Consider the following 17,679-nt stretch of genomic DNA (forward strand, 5'->3'; position numbering starts at 1 on the left):
CAAAATGTATTTTATGGCCAATTTACATTAAAATTTAGGATTTTAAAGAGGATGAAATTCACTCATTCTTGTAAAATGAATGCATCCTACCCTCACTATAAGGTCCGACTCTCTCACTAGCCTAAAAGATACTTAGAGTTTATGTTTGGATCATAAATTAAAATATTAATAATACTTAAGGTACAAGACGAATGAGATTTAATTGTCCGAGTAAAACAGCATTTTGACTCAACTATAATTCGGAACAACTCGTAAAAAGATCGACTTATGTGTAATGGTTATATCAATGGACATAACTTATCTTAGAAGACATAAAAGTGCAACTCTAAATTAGATTTAAAAAAAAAAATTAAATATATCTAGTCCAATTTTATATAAACTAATTATATAGAATACTCCATCGTACGCTGACTAATTTTAATCAAATTAGTTGTAATAATTACAAAAAGAGTTTTATGACTTAAATTTCAACTTTATTTTCTAACTCAATATAATTTTAAATCTTAATTAATTTTTTTTTTTTTTTTATTGAAAGTTCTTAGATGTAGTAAAGAAAAAAAAAAGTATTAATGAAAATTTAAAAGTAAAAAATTGAAAAAATATTAATGAAAATGGGAAAGTTAAAATATTTTTAAGAGTATTTTTAATGTCAATTTAAAACTAACCAAAATAAATTTTAAAGTATTATAGAAAATTTTGAAAAAATGTTTTCATTATTAATTCAACTTAAAATATAAAAGCTAGGGTTTATATCCTTGCATTTCTCCTTAAGCTCGAGCAGAGGTGTTCCATCGGCTGCGTGTGGAGTGTGTGTTCAATCGGATTTCCATCTCTCTCACAAATATAATTGAACTTCTTACAATTTCCCCATTTGGATTTAATTTGCGTCTGAAATCAAATTTCTCCGCTTACTTCTTGGAGCTCGATGGATGGTAAAACTGAAAAATCTAGGGCTTTGACGAAGAATCTATCGCCATGCGATGTTGAAGCTCTCAGGAAATGTTTGCAGGAAAACAATGGCGATCGTGTTAAGTGCGAGTCTCAAATACAGGCCTTCAGGTCTTCTTGCTCCCTAAAGAAACCAAATCCATCTTTACAATCTGGAAGGAACGACTTCGTGGCTAGTGTTTGATTTCTATCGATCTCCTGCTCTAAGTACTGCGGAGAGTTATTTTTACAGATTGTAATTGATCTGTTTTTCTGAATAGTCGTGTCTTGGCAATAAAATTCTTGAATCTTCAATTCAATTTTGAATGTCGTTCTGCGTTATGAATTTGATAGTCCGAATGATTGTTCTGTTCGATCACTGAGATCCCCCTTCTTCATGAAAGTTTATTAAAATGGAAAGTTTATTGATAGAATTATGTAGATATCCATTTAAACTGTGGTCAAAGTAGATCAAAAACCTCATTACAAATCAAGGAAGAGTATGTATCGTAAATTTGTAGAAACCTTTGTCTTTTACTCTTTCTCTAACCCAGTGAAACGAGTTCAATAATCAGCCTGGTGGTTGAGAAAAAGAACAACACAATATCGATGATAGGAACAATCCAATTCAGAAGTTTCACTGAGTGATTATCAAAACATGGAATGATCAATCACTTTTGAAGAGACATTTGATGGAGTAATCATGAGTCTTTGTTTAATTAGGGAAAAATTAAGGGACCTGTGATAGCTTGCATTAACTTAATCTCAAGGCAAACATGCAACAGAAGGGAAAAAAAAAGGTTTCTGCATTTTCACTCCAAAAAAGACCAACCAAACCTCCAGAAGAGAGGGGAGAAGTCCTTTTCCATTTAGAAACTATGTTCTTTCAGAGTACAAACTCTTTGTAGACTACATTTGTAGACTTCATGTGAAGGCAAAGACAAGCCAAACACCAACCCTCCATCAGCCCTGTAGGCTTTTTTTCTTTTTCCCTTCTTTTAAAGAAAGTTTGAAGTTATTTATTATTCTTTCTTTTTCTGTTCCTTCTAAACTTCCCTTCTTGAAAATGAAGGAAAACGAAAAGGAACCAGTAAGCAGACATGGCTTCTTATCAGTCCTATGTCCCTTTCTGCTTAACAACCCCCTCCCTCTCCTTTGAATTGAAAAAAACATACTGGGAAAACCTGAAACATCTAGCCCAAATACTAAGCAAGGTTAGGTGAGAGATAGCAACCTTAAACACCATCAAAAACAGCATATCTATTCCTTAGATATTGCAATTGAAATTCAGTTCTTCTTTGGGAGATTGTCAAATGAAATAACTGTCTGGAGGAAGAAGAACTCTAACCTGGCTAGCTTTTCTGGGATTTGGATTTTGCTTTGCTTTGCCATTTGTATTTGTGTTTTTAGCCATACTGCTCTCTTTCTTCTGTTACAGCATAATGCAGCTTCATATCTCACCTAGTTTGAGGCATGTCACAGTTCTACCAGGCCAAGGTGTTAGAGAGTACATCAAAGTGAAGGTTGCATCGAGGCGGGTTTCATGTCGAATGCTTATCTATTCACTTCTGTTCTTCACCTTTCTTCTCCGGTTCGTGTTCGTGTTGACAGCAGTTGATACCATTGATGGAGAAAGCAAGTGTTCTACTCTAGGTACATTGCTTATCACCTTTCTTCTCCGGTTCGTGTTTGTGTTCTGGGATCCATTATAGATTATTATTAATGGATAACCCATTTCCCAATTAAGATAGATTTATTAATACTTCAATGAAAGATTTTGCTCCTCAATTGTCTTACTATTAAATGCTAAGAATAGCAGAACCTTTAGCAGAGAGAGAGAGAGACCAAAAGATAAGTTTATCAAGGGAAGCAGTATCCTACAAAAGGAATTCAGCCATTCAGATGAATCATGGAGATTTTAACTTTTGTGTCAAATGTAGAATTCATTACAAGCAAACCCAACATCAGCCATTATCCAACAGTGCATATGCTTAGAGATAATCTTTCCATCTTCATTGCTGGGTGCTGGAAGAAGGAGAAGAAGAAGAAGAAGAAGAAGAAGAAGAAGAAGGCTCCTGAGTCTCTTTATGCTTAGCTTCAGACGTGCAGCCTAAGCATGCTTTAGAAGCTTAAGATAGAAGTTTTTTCCTTTGCACTTTCTCAATGGTCCAAAATTGTCTATTGTCCTTATCTCTTATACCTTCCGACACCCAACAGCCACACCAACTTTGGAATCTGATTGGAGTAAACCTTATAAAACCCACCACTTAACACCATTAGATTTGCCTTCAATAGCTTTTCCAAGAAACAAAAGGAAAGTAAGGCCTCTAACTAAAGTTACTCAAATTAAACATCCAAATATTAGGACTCCGTTTGACAACCATTGGATTTTTTCTTTTTATATTTTTTGAAAACTATGTTTGTTTTCTCACCATTATAAATAATGGTTTTTAACTTTCCTAAAAAAAAAAAAAAAACATTTGAATTCATGACTAAATTTAAAAAACAAAAACTAGTTTTTTAGGCATTATTCAATAACATTTAATTTTTGAAAATTGAACTTATAAGCATTACTTTACTTAATTTTTGAAAATAAAGTATGGCAGCTTCTAATAGTCTAAACTTCTTGATCTTATGGTAGGTTGTCTGGGAAAAAAATTAGGCCCAAGGCTTTTGGGGAGAAGATTGGAACCAAAAGTAATCTTGAAACCTCTGCTCTTAAGGCTATTTCCAATGTCTATGTAGGTACTGTTAATGAACTTTCTACTAATACTTTGTTTGACCTTGGGTCAGGTTCCAGATGTCATGTATCAAATATTGGATAAGCCCATGAGCAAAGGTGAACTTCAAGGAAGATTAGACAATATTCCTCAGACTTTAGAAGATTTTATGGCTGAGATCAAGGAAAGCAAACCAGATGCAAAAACTTTTGCTCTTAAACTCAAAGAAATGGTTATTATCGCTCATCTCATAGTTTATTATTGTTTGTTATCCTTCAACCTCTTGAAACATACTCTTTACCTAAAAAAACCCAATTATGTTAGCGTTAGGTGTGTGAGGATAATGAATCCAAATACAATTCAAATGTTCTTAGTCCAATCTCAAGTTGTTATGACAATCATCTAAGAAACAGAACACCACTGCCACAATCATATTGTTTAAAATTCTCTAAAACATATTAGCTAAGGTATTGATATTTTGCAGGTTTGATTATTATAAAGGTATTAATTTGGAGTTCATGTGTATCTTGCAGGTCAGCCTTATGGAACAAAGAACCAGAACCGCCAAAATTCAAGAATACTTGTACAGGCACGTAGCATCTAGCAGCATACCAAAGCAGCTCCATTGCCTTGCCCTCAGGCTTGCCAATGAGCACTCTACCAATGCAGCTGCTCGCCTCCAGCTTCCTTCAGCAGAACTCGTACCGTCCCTTGTTGACAATTCTTACTTTCATTTTGTCCTCGCCACTGACAATGTGCTTGCTGCATCTGTCGTTGCCAAATCCCTCGTCCGCAACGCTTTACGCCCACAGAAAATTATTCTCCATATAATAACGGATAGAAAGACTTACTTCCCTATGCAAGCATGGTTTTCCCTTCACTCTCTATCACCTGCAATTATTGAAGTTAAGGCATTGCATCATTTTGACTGGTTTACAAAGGGTAAAGTCCCAGTTTTGGAAGCAATGGAGAAAGACCAGAAGGTCCGGTCACAATTCAGAGGTGGGTCATCAGCCATTGTCGCTAATGAAACTGAAAAACCTAATATCATTGCATCAAAGTTGCAGGCACTGAGTCCAAAATATAATTCCGTGATGAATCACATTCGTATCCATTTACCAGAGGTAAACAAGTTCTTTCTACGAAACATAATTACTTGGGTTTTGCTGAGAGTAGATGTTCTTTTGATTTTTTTGTAAACTGCCAAGAAAGTATTTTGTTGAAACTCCTTAGAGACCTATCTGGATGTTTTACTATGTGAATGCTCATGGATGACAATTCTCTATGCAGTTGTTCCCAAGTCTCAAGAAGGTGGTGTTCTTGGACGACGACATTGTGATTCAAACTGATCTTTCCCCTTTGTGGGACATCGATATGAATGGGAAGGTTAATGGAGCAGTAGAAACATGTAGAGGAGACGATAAATTTGTAATGTCAAAGCGATTTAAGAGCTATCTGAATTTCTCACATCCTTTAATAGCAGAAAATTTTCATCCTAATGAATGTGCATGGGCTTATGGAATGAACATCTTTGATCTTGAGGCCTGGAGAAAGACCAACATAAGCCTCACATACCATCACTGGCTTGAACAGGCAAGGCTCAATTGAATCACGAATCAAAATTCCGCTTGCTTACATTATTTAACCTACACTTTCAAACATATTTTGGCTGAATGGAAACTGTTTGCTATGCAGAACGTGAAATCGGACCTAAGTTTATGGCAGCTTGGGACTTTGCCTCCTGGCCTTATAGCATTTCATGGTCACGTTCATATCATCGATCCATTTTGGCATATGCTGGGCCTAGGTTATCAAGAGAATACAAGTTTTGTTGATGCAGAGACTGCTGGAGTCATCCACTTCAATGGACGAGCGAAGCCATGGCTCGAGATAGCCTTTCCACATCTCCGGCCATTGTGGACAAAATATATCAACTTCTCTGATAAATTTATCAAGAGCTGCCATATAAGAGCTTCCTAGGTTGGGAAGAAATTTTCTTCGACTGATGATAAAGAATCACTTGTAAATGCAAAGAAGAAACATGAGAGAGTTCTTTGAAACAAGATATGAGATGAAAGCTGCCACTCTTACTGTCTTCTCCTGCTTGCTCTTCATCTTTTCCTCTATTCCCATCTTTCAATACTATTAACTTGTTGTTTCCTTATACACATAAAATCCATACATCAGTTCCAAATTTTGTAGATTTAGGCACTTTTGTTATGTTATAAAGATTTAAAGTCTACTGCTTTGCGTTGCAAGCTGGGAATTACATCGGTGTCATCAACCAGTCTTAAAAAGGTACGGTTCTACTTAAAATACTAATTCCTATAGACACCGCCTTCCATTCTCCTCCTCCCTCTTCAACAAGCACTGTCCATAGCTCACCACCCAAACCCCCATTTTGAAATCCTTTGAAGTTCCAACCCCGTGAGGGAGTGAAACACCTCAAAGAAACCCAACAATTGAGTCTCCTCCTCAAATGCCCAGTTGGGGTGGAAAATCAGCACTGGCTTAGGATAAAAACCATCTGTAACGGCGTTTACGGTTTGAATTTCAGAAGATTCTGGACTCAAAAACACAGCCACATCACTGGAATTCAGAATTCTGGCATATAATCTATCGAGCAGAGCGACTCTTCGATTTCTACCAATCGATCAGACTTGCCCAATTGTTTTACCGCAGACATGTCTGTGTACTACGATCCAAGGAGTCGACTCAGCTCTTCACAATTGAACTCTTGCGACAGCGAGACAATGATTGAGCAGCACTTGTTCTAACCCAGCGAATAAGTCAGCCGCGAGAAATTCAGATTTCGCAGACAATAGTGGCATATGCTTGAACCTCATGTCACATTTAAGAGAAATGTTTTAGAAAACGTGAGCGGGAAAATACATCGAAAACAATATTAAAGAAAGCGATGTTATAAGCTAAAAGTGAGTAGGTAACAATGATGACTTTGATAGTATATAACCTGAGAAGGAAGAATTGATAACTAGTCACATTCTTTTATAGTATATTTTGGGATATTTTAGTCGTGTGACATGATTTTGGTAACTAGTTATACACCCTTATTGACATAACAATAATAGTAAAGATCTATCTAACATGAAAGTAAGTACAAGAGGTTGGTAACAGGCATGCGGCCATGGATAACATGTCTTGGACAAGCATGACTGGGACATTCGACATGCGGCCACAAGCAATATGCCTTGGACAAGCAAGATCGTGACACAGGGCGGAGACAGGGAAGCCTTCCTAGTCCCTAGTCCCTTCACCTATTTGATTCCCCATCCCTGCAAAATTTGCGGGGATCGAGTTCTCCGCAAATAAATTTTTTCCGATTTATTATTTTTTTAAAAAATATAGTTATTTAAAATTTTTCATTTTTCATTTTTCATTATAACCTTCCCTAAAAAAAATGTGAAAAAATCCTAATAAATCAATATATTTCATAAACAAAGGTAAATAATGTTCTACCCTAGTAATTTCTAAAAATTCAAAATTTCATTAAAAAAAATCTGCAACATAGTCTTTACTTTAAATATTACAATTAGCCAAAAAAAAAACATATATATAATATATGTTGAAAATATATTTATATTTAAAAGAGCAGGGACATGGAATATAATCCCGTCCTCACGCCATTTATATAACAGGAAAAAATGTTCTCCACTCCTCTCATTTTTTGTCTAAACAGGTAATCTCTTCCCTGTTCGGGGCGAGTCAAATTGTACATTAGGACAACGAAAAGGAGGGGAAAAAAATTGAGTCCTTTTTTGTTGATAAGAAAATTGGTGAATGAAGTGGACAAATGAGAGAAAAATGAGAATATCTTTATGAAAGTGGGTTGTTTTCAAATTCAAACTAACTTCAATTGAATTGATAAATCAAGATCATTGAACAGAATCTTTGTTCAATTCTGGAGTAAAGGTCTCCAAGACCATGAATGGTAAGCACACAAAGTGTTTCTGTACTAAACAAGGGCAAGCAGGTGACTTTCAGGTAGGAAGAACAAAAAAAAGAAAGAAGAAAAGGATATTCCCACAGTCTGGCTGCAATTGATATGTACAGTTCACTAGCCATCCAAGAAAAATCAGTCTCTAGCAGTATTGCAGGCAAAACATCCCATTGTTACGCCTATTCTCATCAACATTCACATGCTGGTTTAACTTATTCACATTCTTACAGCTAGATGTCAGCATTGATTCCATAAAAAGTCTACAACTTGCAAATACAGTCGAGATATAGCCATCATATCATCATCCAGTTAAACAAGGTTCTGAAACAAGCGTCAAGAATAATGGTAGAATCAGTACAAATGGGGTAGTCAGAATGTGCAATCTCAAACCGCCCCTCGTTTTCAGGTTGCCTAATTAAGCAACAGGAGGGCGGAGTACGTGATCTTGTGAGGTGTCGACCGCTGCAGGTGGCATGAACTGCCACATGGCAACTCCTGGGTAGCTGATGAAAGGAACCAACTTGTTTCCAGCTGCTTGGCCTTGAGCAGCAAAAGTGGCAGGGATGGCTGGAGGCAAGAAGCCAGGTTGTGAATTCATGTCTTTTAGTTGCTGCTCCAACTTCTCTTTCTCCATTTTTAACCTCTGCTTCTCATCACGAAGCTCATTCTTTTCAGCCTAAATAAGTGGGAAAACAGAAACTTGGATGTCTTATTAGTATGCAGATCGACATCTTCACATCACAAATGTTGTAATATGTAACAATCTTTCAGATGGAATACTACAACGTAATGAAATAAATAGAGATTTTCTTGGTCAGATAATTGTAGAAGACTGACCTTCAACTCTTTAATCTTCTCTGATAGACTTGTATTTGAATCTTTCAACATCTTCGCTTCACCACGTAACTGAGCGACAATTCGAACAGCATCAATCAAAATGGCAGCCTTGTCGGTCTTAGGTGGTCTTCCGGGCTCCAAAATAGCACCCAATTCCAGAAACCTGTCAAGTTTCATATGTATTCATTCCTAATAGAAATAAAACATACACATCTCCATAATGAGCATTGTTGTGTGAACGAGCGAGCAAGAGAGAAAGGGGAGGAGCTTTACTTGTCATTTAGTCTGTCTCTCCGCAGCTTCTCCCGACACGCTTTTGAGCTAGATGCGCAACTTGTTTCAGTTCTAACCCTGCAGAATTTTGTTCGTCTGTGTATTATTTACTCTTTTATCCCTAACCTTTGGATGGAGGGATGAATGAGATGTTGAATAATTTGTTCAAGGAACAGACTGCTTCTATACGTATCGTTACGATCATCAATACAGATTCCATCGAATCTAAAAAGGAACTAGACTAAAAAGATAAATACAATCGCTATATGAAAAATTTCCCCCAAAAGAAGATTTTTAAGAGTTAATCAATTTGCAATAGCTCTTTCTCTACAAGGCTTCTAAGAATAGCAACAAGAAGGTGAGGGCTGGAAATGGCCTCTCCCTCCCAGACCCTAAGGATATCTTAGTCCTTCTCTCTTCTTCATCTGCTGATTTTAGGGCGACAAAACGCACTCAGTTTCTTTGATCTTGAATCGGGTTCACGAGGAGAAAATTTTCCAAAACCTTATTTACTTAAAAAAAGTTTGCTGGTTTTCTGCAAATATATATGAAATATACAATTTTTGGCTTAAGAATATAGATTTATTTCTAATCATTTGTTAGTGAAACTAGTCATTTTATAAAAATAATTAATATTTATATAGTTAATTATAAAATAGTGCAAATAATACCTGTAAAACTTCAGAGATTTGAGTTGTGTAAAACTTCAGAGATTTGAGTTGGGTGTGTTTGTCGAAGTTTAGATCAAGGTGAACGGTGCATTCTTCATCTGCACCTCTAAAATCAATTTAGTAAGAAAAAGGTTATTCCCATATCCAACTCTAATGTCGAAGGAGTCTCCACCTCGTTAGAGTTGGGTTTCCATAGGAGCTTGCCTATAAGAACTTCACCACCCCTAGATGTTCACAAGGGATAATGGGGTAATGCATTCTTCTAAATGTTACAGTCTGGAGCATACCCAAATGTCACATTCAAGTTCTAATTTGTTAACAAGTCTGTTTCCCTTTGTTTAAATCACAATGTTATCTCTAATCTTGGAGGCTCAAGAATATGAAAAAATGTCTGAGAAATAGGATTGCAACAAACCAGGGAACTGTAGAACCATCAAGAGCCAAGAGGCTGGTATTTACCTCTTTTTTGAACCAGGCTCCTTCAGGCCATCCGATTCGAACAATGATCCTTCAATTTCCGTGCTAGCAAAGGATGGAGCAAAAAGTTTGATGAGTAAATGCAAAATAATAGCTCCCAACCATCCACCATCACCAAAAAGCAGAAATTTTCGAAATGGTAAAATTAAATAGACAGTGAATGTGAATATATAACAGAAGTGCCGAGGGGGAGGGGAGAGAGATTTTTTTTTACTAAATGCAATAACATATCAAAGGAATGTATACAGTTAGAAGAAACTCAGACAGTAACCAAAAGATTAAGTCACTGTTCCATATCGAAAGGCACGAAGAACTCTATAAGTGCACCAGCACTCTCTTTGCTAACATACTAGTAGTTTAGGTAGAATATTGTCTGCTTTGGCCCGTTACGTATCACTATCACCCTCACAGTTTTAAAACGAGTCTACTAGGGAGAGGTTTCCACACCCTTATAAAAAATATTTCGTTCCCCTCTCCAATCAATGTGGGATCTCACAATCCACCCCCCTTGGGGCCCAACATGCTCGCTGGCACACCACCCGGTGTTTGGCTCTGATATCATTTGTAACAGCCTGAGGTCACCGCTAGCAGGTATTATCTGCTTTGGCACATTACGTATTGCCGTCAACCTCACAATTTCAAAACGCGTCTACTAGAGAGAGGTTTCCACACCCTTATAAGGAATGCTTCATTCCCCTCTCCAACAAATGTAGGGTCTCGCAGTTCAAATGTTGAAATAATATTAGAAACATTCATAATTCAAACAAACAAAAGTTATGTTCAATTACAGGACTCAAAATCTTCCATCAATTCATAGACGTTAACTAAGCAATTTGGGAAATAAAAATGAAGCTTGAAAGACAGGTAAATGACAAGTTCCTCTCGAGGATAGTTAAATAAACCAGATCCTCTACTTTGACCAAATAATCTTTCCTCGAAGTATACATATAATATTTAAGAGACACCAGAGTGAAAGAAAGCAGTCAAAGGCTCATGCCTGACATGAAGAAAGTACAGACCATTAAAAGTTCAAAATAAAGATCATATAAAGTTTCCCTTTATAAAAATAAATACATTTCAAAGTTCATTTCATTATAGCTTCACGTTAAGGGAATATTTACCTGTTAGTACTGAACTAAAAACAAATTTCGTAAGTCAATAGAACTTGCCAATTGCGTTCCTAGTTAATGGGGGAAGATGGTTTGGAACAATACTTGGAAGGGAAAATTTCTTAATATTTATTTAGTCAACAAGAAAAAATGACTCTGACCAAGCTAGAGGGTGAAAATGTGTTAAAATTCAATGAAACAAGTTATTCATACTGCAAATTTTGAACCCACCCATTTAAATTTCCAACCTACAAGCTTCAATCAAACACTTCAAGCTGTATAAATTAGTACTAAATTAAGAGAGAAAATGAAAGTTGCAGACGCAGATACAAATCGAAGTAGCAAGATCAAAGTCTTAAGCATAGCAACTGCTCACAGTCGAATCTTAGATCATAATTAGAAGTCCATAAGTGCATACTCGAGGGAATTTTCACATACACACACACACAAGAATCCGACAAAAGGGTCAGCAATCTATGAATTGTCAACGGCTAGAACAGGAAAATGGAACAAAATTGAATCCAGATGAGAGAGAAATAAAACCTGACATTGGAGGAGGCGTTGAGCGGTGGCATGGACCAGGAGAAGCCAGCAGTGGGGGCAGAGAAATTGGCATCGGCAACAGGAATATCATCCATTAATGCATAATCGAAGAGCCAATTGGTGGTTTCGGGGGATACCATGTCGACGGCGATTCAACAGGAAGGGCGATGTTCGGAGCTTCAGTTTCGTTGGAATTGAAGAAGTGAAGCTGAAATTTAACGGAGAGATGAGAAAAAATGGAGAATCTGAATCGGATTTGGGGAATAAGGGAAAGAAGTGGTGGCGGGTAGCCGTCGGGAAGATAGATTCGTCACCCCTCCGTCACAGAGTTGAGTTGACGATATCTCGTTTTGGGCTTTTCCCTTCTATAATGGGCCTTCATAATTATTTTAATAAAATTATTGGAAAGAGATCATTATGGTCACAATAATAACAATAATAATTAATAATAAGAAGGATGACATCACGCATTTGTTGCATTTCGAAAAGAAAAATATTCTCCTTTGTTTTGAAAGTGAAAGATGATGTCAAAATTTTTGGTTAAATTATAAAAAAAAAAAATATACCAAATTTTAGTTTTCCTTTTCATAATTCAATTCTGATGAACTTTAACATTAACATCTTCCACCTCTATAAAAAATTAAAAAAAGACTCAGAGACATGAGAACATATGAACAAGGTTGAGGGATGAAAGTTCCACGTTGGCTAATTTAGGGAATGATCATGGGTTTATAATCAAGAAATACTATCTCCATTCGCATAAGCTCTTTTGAGGAAGCTCAAAGCAAAGCCACGAGACTTTATACTCAAAGTGTACTTTGTTCGAGGGGATAGATACTATCTCCCCCTTTTGGGGGGAAGAAGCCGACATGCTCAAAATGGACACAATATCACCGTTTTTATTGTTATGTTTATCATCTTAAACAATCTCTTCTCAATTAGAGAACAAAATGACAATATTATAAGCCATTAATCATTTGATATGAGGTTAGAAATGCAATTATCTACACATTTCGAAAGTGTTTGTATTCCCGTCCATAGAAGTTGATCAGAAACATACATATGTTTGAGATCCATAGAGCATATGTAAATTAAGTTTAAGTTAAACACGTTTTTCATTACAAGTTTGGCCATGAACTTAAACATCTTGATCAGAATCCTTGCTCTTTGAGTCAGCACCTCTATTCGTTTCTAACTTGGGAATCTTGATCTCAAGAATTGTGTCATTCTTCATCCGAGCCTCTATTCTACAACAATCAACATCTTCAGGCAACTCAAGTCGCCGAACGAATCCGTGCTCCCACCAATTGGCACATCGCCAATCGACAAGCTTGGTGGCTTCTCTTTGTTGTTCCTTCAACTGACCACTTATCTCTAACACCTTCCCGTCTTCTACGGAAATTTGCAAAGCGTTTCTCCAAGGTTCTGTGTGTTTGTAAAATTTTGGTTTGTGTCAATCAAACATATCACTCAATCTTTTTGAATGAGTAGCTACAAAGAGAGTTGAAGGCCCTTTTGAGAGTCTCGAAGTTCATAACATAATTTCACCATTAAAATCTATTCTCTTTATCATTCTTTCAACTTTCAACTTCAACTCTCTGCAAAATAAATATTTAAGAAATTTAACTTAAAAATCACTTTCTATTTAATATATTTGTTTTGAAGTTTAAATTTTATATATAATAATAGGTTTCAACTGATTAATTATTAGTAAAATTTTTGTAGTGGTATGAAAAAAAGGGGTGATTCAGAGGCGAGGACAATAGTAGCCACCATAAGACACCATGTCATGGTGTAGGCAGGCTACCACCTACGAACCTCAAAGGCAATATTTAACAACTAGAAACTAGACCACGCGCAGTGCATCAGCGTTTGGTTTTTTGGGATCCACAGGGGTAAACGCCGGCAAAATCCCCTTATCAGCCATATAGGTTTAGGGTTTAAATCAGCGCGTGCCGTTTCCTGCCCACACCCCAATCAAAGTTGAACGGAATTACCAATTTAAAGTCTCCATTGTTTTAAAATTCTTCGATGTGGGAGGTTCCAGTGATTTCAAATAAATTTGATCTCCCACCCTTTTTTTAAATTTTATAATCAAAATTTAATAAATATGCAACATTTAATTTTGCACCTAATAATTAATATTTTGAAAAATCCATAAAATACTTCTAGTAAAAAATAAAAAAAAAATGAAAAAAGGAAAATACCTTGTAATTCTGCTTGGAGAACGTATTCCTGGTCAGTCTGAAACCAATCAATTGAAGATTTCCCAGAGCTGCGGAGGGCTGACATCAACAGATCGGACTCAAACTCCCAGAGCGGAAAGGCATCGGCGGGGTCGAAGAACTTCCCGAACAGCAGCGGGCTGAACAACGAGCCCTCGCCCAACACCTTCTGCACACCGGAATTGGGTTGCCCCACAAATTTGCTGAAAACCTCTTCTCCAAGAGCCACGCTCCATTTTGAAGGGCTGTGGTCTGCTTTATGGACTTCCAGTTGCGGCTTCGAAGTGGCCATGCCGGCAGGGGAGCTGTGGCTAGGGCGCAACACAAACTTGGAGCTATTAATAATATTGATGCTTAAAGACATGGGGGCTTGAGAACATATGCTTTGGGCATATTTGGAGGGCTGTAAAGATATTTGGAATCTTTCCCTTTTCCTTTTTCCTACCCATCTTTTCCCTAGATGCCATCTTTTATGTGGCTACATAAGTTTACCTTTTTCAGCAACATTTACAAAGAGTAGTACTAACCAAGCTCCTAACCTTGTAGACAATATCGAATCATTGTCACCCTCTTTTATGATCGTCCATTTGGTTTGATTCGTGTCGATTTATTATGGGTATGATTTGAAATCGAGAAATTTCTTTGTTGGTTCGTTGATCTTTAAGTAGTGATTTTGTTTAGATCGTACATTCTCATGAATTTGATATTTTGTTTTGAAAAACTAAGACTTGATAGATTAGTGTGAGATTCTAAATTCTTTAAACTTTGTGTCAATCTTGTTTTGTAGTTTGTGTTTTGAAGGATGATTCTTGGTCGCACTGTTTGAACCTCTCAGCATCTCAACTATATTATTATCCCCTCATGAGCTCTCTCAGAATACTCCTGTCGGTTCTTCTAAGTGTTGCCCATATCCAAGCTCAATGTAAAGAAGAAATGGCAATCAAAGAGGCCATCACACCCGTAGTAAGTCTTTTTCTCTTTGAATTTACTCAATTTTGGTTATATTTTTCTCTCAATTTTACTGAGGAAAAATATGTTTTGTTTTAGAAAGATGTCATCACAAAGCCACCATAAAAAAGTGAGAGAAGCAAAGATCGGCTATAAATAAGAGAAGGAAATGAGAAAAATCATGACGAACAACGTTGCGAGTTATCCCACCTCCCTCGCCTTTTTCTCCGATTTGGTCCAAGACTCACCAGACAAATCATGACAAACTAACTAACTTCGATATATCTCCACTTAAACTAGGGGACCCCAAAGGTGGCCACCTTGGCCTCAACACTTGTATTCTCTGTCTTGCACACAAAGATGCACCCCTGGGATTAATAGTTAAAAATCATTCGTAACTGTTTTTTAGTTTTTAGTTACTATTTTTTAGGTAATTATTTTTGTTAAACTTGCTAACTGGAAAGTCGAGGGTTTAATTAAGTTGCCAATTAAAGTGAGTGGGAATTCCAGTGGGAGAGTTTAATTAAGTTGCCCACTTCTTTCGATTTTTAGGATGTAATTTGTTATTTAAATATACCAACTCAATTAGAAAAATCACACGGAGTGGAAAGTCCAGTTGAAGGGCTTAATTGAGTTGCCAATTAAAGTGAGTGGGAAGTGGAGGGAAGAGCTTAATTAAGTTGCCCACCTCTTTTCAGTAGTAAGATGTAATTTGTTATTTAAATATACCAACTGAGAAATAAAATCACCGAGTCTTCCGCAAAAATAATGTCTCTTTCTTTTGTTTTTCTATTATTTTCTTCTCTCAAGATTTTTTCTTAGACTTTTTTTTCATCAACAATTTTCTCCTCCGGTCAAAACAACAGGGGTGAGGCTCGAAAACCAACCATGATATTTACTCATCGTAGCACCAACCCATGTAGCAATATCTGGAAACTTGTAACATAGCCACATGTTGACACTACACTTCTTAACTAACCACCTTCATGTGGTAATCACTCCCTTGACACTTCTCTTGTCTTCATTTCTCTTTGCTCACTTCCAGTTACCCATCTTAGGTGTTAGGCGGTGATTTAATGAATACACGTGTGCTCGCACCTTGGAGCACATCTATGGAGTGGGCAACCACTCACTAGGGCTCTCCCTCACTTGAACTTGGCTGCCTCTTTGTAGCAATGTTGTCCCCCATAAGAACTTTGCGTTGTGCTCAACTGACCCCTAACTTCTTTGTTGGTAATGGTGATACTATCTTCTAATGCGAATGGTTCTTTGGAAGACACCTGACCTGATGTGCTTTCTAATTCTTTGTTCCCCACATCAGAACTCCAAGTCCTCGGCAAATAAACTTGGTTCTTGATTCACTAATGGGTAAGACTCCTCCTAGAAGAATCCGACTTCAATCCACAAAATCTTCTTGATTCTAACTTGCAATTGTCTTGCCCACTCTCATGTAGGACAAGCCTTACAGGGAGCCCCGTGTTAATTTCATTTTTCCCTTTGTAGCCTTTATCAGACATTATGCGAGGTTTGTCTTCACCAACCAAATACAACTCCTGTAGAATCGAAGTTTGTTCAGCCATACACGTTGCTAGTGTATGCATGTGAAATTGTTTGCTACTTAACCAACTTGCCTCTACATTAGTCAAGTCATCTGGCTTGACCTTGCCTCTACTCGGGACCAAGGTCTCTCATATGCAACAATACATCTCATCTCGTCATCTAGGTTCTCAATTAACATGGCCCACATGTCTTGATGTCATCCCAAGTCATGAGATGTCATCGACCATTACAACTCACTAGGTCATGCTCATCGAGAATGGACTCATGTGTCATTCATGATATCGAAACATCCCAAATTCCATCCATATAAGTACTATAGAGAAATTGGACCCTACCGTGTCTATGCCATATCATTTACGAACTTTGTAACGGATAACATGTGCATATACCAACCTCCAACACATAGACAAGGACACAATGTTGACATACCCGTGCTGTCTGACACTATCCTTCAAAGATCCATTTTAAAGGAAGTTGCCCGAGACACTTATCTCCCAATGCCCACCCTCGCTGTAAAACATGTATGTACCACAAGGTAGTTCACTTAGGCCACATGACTCAGATGTAGTAGAGAGCTGACACCATGTCTCCCCTTAAAATATGTTATGATACATTTTAAATTTTTTTAGAGTAGACATGATTTTGGTGAACGGTTATATGGTCTTATGGAGGGTCCATCTGGTGTTAGATTAACACCAAACTTTGGCGAGCATGCAAGTTTCATATGGATGAACTTAACTTTAGAGCCACATGCCTAAATTTCCTTCAAAACTCTGACTTTTGAGGTTAAGATTTGGTGCTCTACTCGAAAGTGAATTCTTGATTATATGATGTCTTAGAACATCATAGATGAACTAAAACCTCAATAATTAGGATCAAACTAACATTCAAGAAATTTAGTGTCTTCGACTTAAACCAACAAGTAATTAGCTGTTGGAACATATTTAACCAGGTTAGATGAATTGTACGATGTACGTTTAACACGTAACTTGTGGCTTGTTTACGTGTTATTATTTGTGATATGATATGCTTATTAACCATTGTGATGCATGTAATTTCGATTTATTGGTTCATATATATTATGAAACCATGATTATGTTAAGCCTATAAGATATCATGATAGGCTGTATGATAAGTATGAATGATATGTCATACACATGTACGAATTTCGCATAGGAAATTCATGTCATCAAATGTATGGAAGTATTGTGTATCATGACCATGTACCATGATTTGAAATACAGGATCTTATGCATGTTGTATGCCACAAGTACGGTTACTTTCCTTGTATATTATGTACAAACACATAAATTATGATATGATATGCACTCTCTTCTTGTCTTTGGTTTTTGGTAGGTATGCGTGTGCTAGCATGTAGTCAAGCTTGATTCACAATATATTATTATTATTATTATTTGAGGAGGAATAAAA

The 17,679-nt window shown here is 36.8% G+C and overlaps 3 protein-coding genes across 5 annotated transcripts; 1 reads left to right on the plus strand and 2 right to left on the minus strand.

Moving 5' to 3' along the window:
• The first annotated feature begins 761 nt into the window (after window positions 1-761).
• LOC111483274 (probable galacturonosyltransferase 12) lies at window positions 762-5,898 on the plus strand. Of its 2 annotated transcripts, XM_023129429.1 has the most exons (7): window positions 762-1,120; window positions 2,410-2,580; window positions 3,569-3,624; window positions 3,721-3,879; window positions 4,181-4,771; window positions 4,938-5,240; window positions 5,343-5,898. In XM_023129429.1, exons 2-7 carry the CDS (start codon window positions 2,478-2,480, stop codon window positions 5,625-5,627), a joined length of 1,497 nt encoding a protein of 498 aa, XP_022985197.1. In that variant the 5' UTR covers window positions 762-1,120; window positions 2,410-2,477; the 3' UTR covers window positions 5,628-5,898. The 2 variants fall into 2 exon arrangements, with proteins under 2 accessions (XP_022985197.1, XP_022985196.1); XM_023129428.1 differs by having other exon boundaries at window positions 762-2,580.
• A 1,774-nt stretch (window positions 5,899-7,672) lies between these two features.
• On the minus strand, window positions 7,673-11,842 carry LOC111483303 (transcription factor ILR3-like). 2 transcript variants are annotated; one of them, XM_023129492.1, is made up of 5 exons: window positions 11,516-11,842; window positions 9,846-9,908; window positions 8,716-8,811; window positions 8,443-8,605; window positions 7,673-8,281 (listed from the first exon to the last, which is right to left on the minus strand). In XM_023129492.1, exons 1-5 carry the CDS (start codon window positions 11,653-11,655, stop codon window positions 8,021-8,023), a joined length of 723 nt encoding a protein of 240 aa, XP_022985260.1. In that variant the 5' UTR covers window positions 11,656-11,842; the 3' UTR covers window positions 7,673-8,020. The 2 variants fall into 2 exon arrangements, with proteins under 2 accessions (XP_022985260.1, XP_022985261.1); XM_023129493.1 differs by having other exon boundaries at window positions 8,716-8,793; window positions 11,516-11,839.
• Window positions 11,843-12,524: 682 nt separating this feature from the next.
• On the minus strand, window positions 12,525-14,107 carry LOC111483304 (21.7 kDa class VI heat shock protein). The gene is made up of 2 exons (XM_023129494.1): window positions 13,723-14,107; window positions 12,525-12,940 (listed from the first exon to the last, which is right to left on the minus strand). The coding sequence occupies exons 1-2, from the start codon at window positions 14,102-14,104 to the stop codon at window positions 12,654-12,656; spliced, it is 669 nt and encodes a 222-aa protein (XP_022985262.1). The 5' UTR covers window positions 14,105-14,107; the 3' UTR covers window positions 12,525-12,653.
• Between the last annotated feature and the right edge of the window lie 3,572 nt (window positions 14,108-17,679).

This window comes from Cucurbita maxima, unplaced genomic scaffold, assembly GCF_002738345.1.
Source record: "Cucurbita maxima cultivar Rimu unplaced genomic scaffold, Cmax_1.0 Cma_Scf00008, whole genome shotgun sequence".
Lineage (NCBI taxonomy): Eukaryota > Viridiplantae > Streptophyta > Magnoliopsida > Cucurbitales > Cucurbitaceae > Cucurbita > Cucurbita maxima.

Excerpts from the sequence above, each read along its gene's own strand:
- LOC111483303 (XM_023129492.1), bottom strand. The coding sequence starts at position 11,655 with ATGGTATCCCCCGAAACCACCAATTGGCTCTTCGATTATGCATTAATG. Across the intron at positions 8,812-9,845 it reads GAGCCTGGTTCAAAAAAGAG|ACGAACAAAATTCTGCAGGG; the intron begins GTAAATACCAGC and ends AATAATACACAG. Across the intron at positions 8,282-8,442 it reads AGAAGATTAAAGAGTTGAAG|GCTGAAAAGAATGAGCTTCG; the intron begins GTCAGTCTTCTA and ends CCACTTATTTAG.
- LOC111483304 (XM_023129494.1), bottom strand. The coding sequence starts at position 14,104 with ATGTCTTTAAGCATCAATATTATTAATAGCTCCAAGTTTGTGTTGCGC. Across the intron at positions 12,941-13,722 it reads TCTCCAAGCAGAATTACAAG|AACCTTGGAGAAACGCTTTG; the intron begins GTATTTTCCTTT and ends ACAAACACACAG.
- LOC111483274 (XM_023129428.1), top strand. The coding sequence starts at position 2,370 with ATGCAGCTTCATATCTCACCTAGTTTGAGGCATGTCACAGTTCTACCA. Across the intron at positions 2,581-3,568 it reads AAGCAAGTGTTCTACTCTAG|GTTGTCTGGGAAAAAAATTA; the intron begins GTACATTGCTTA and ends ATCTTATGGTAG. Across the intron at positions 4,772-4,937 it reads TTCGTATCCATTTACCAGAG|TTGTTCCCAAGTCTCAAGAA; the intron begins GTAAACAAGTTC and ends TTCTCTATGCAG.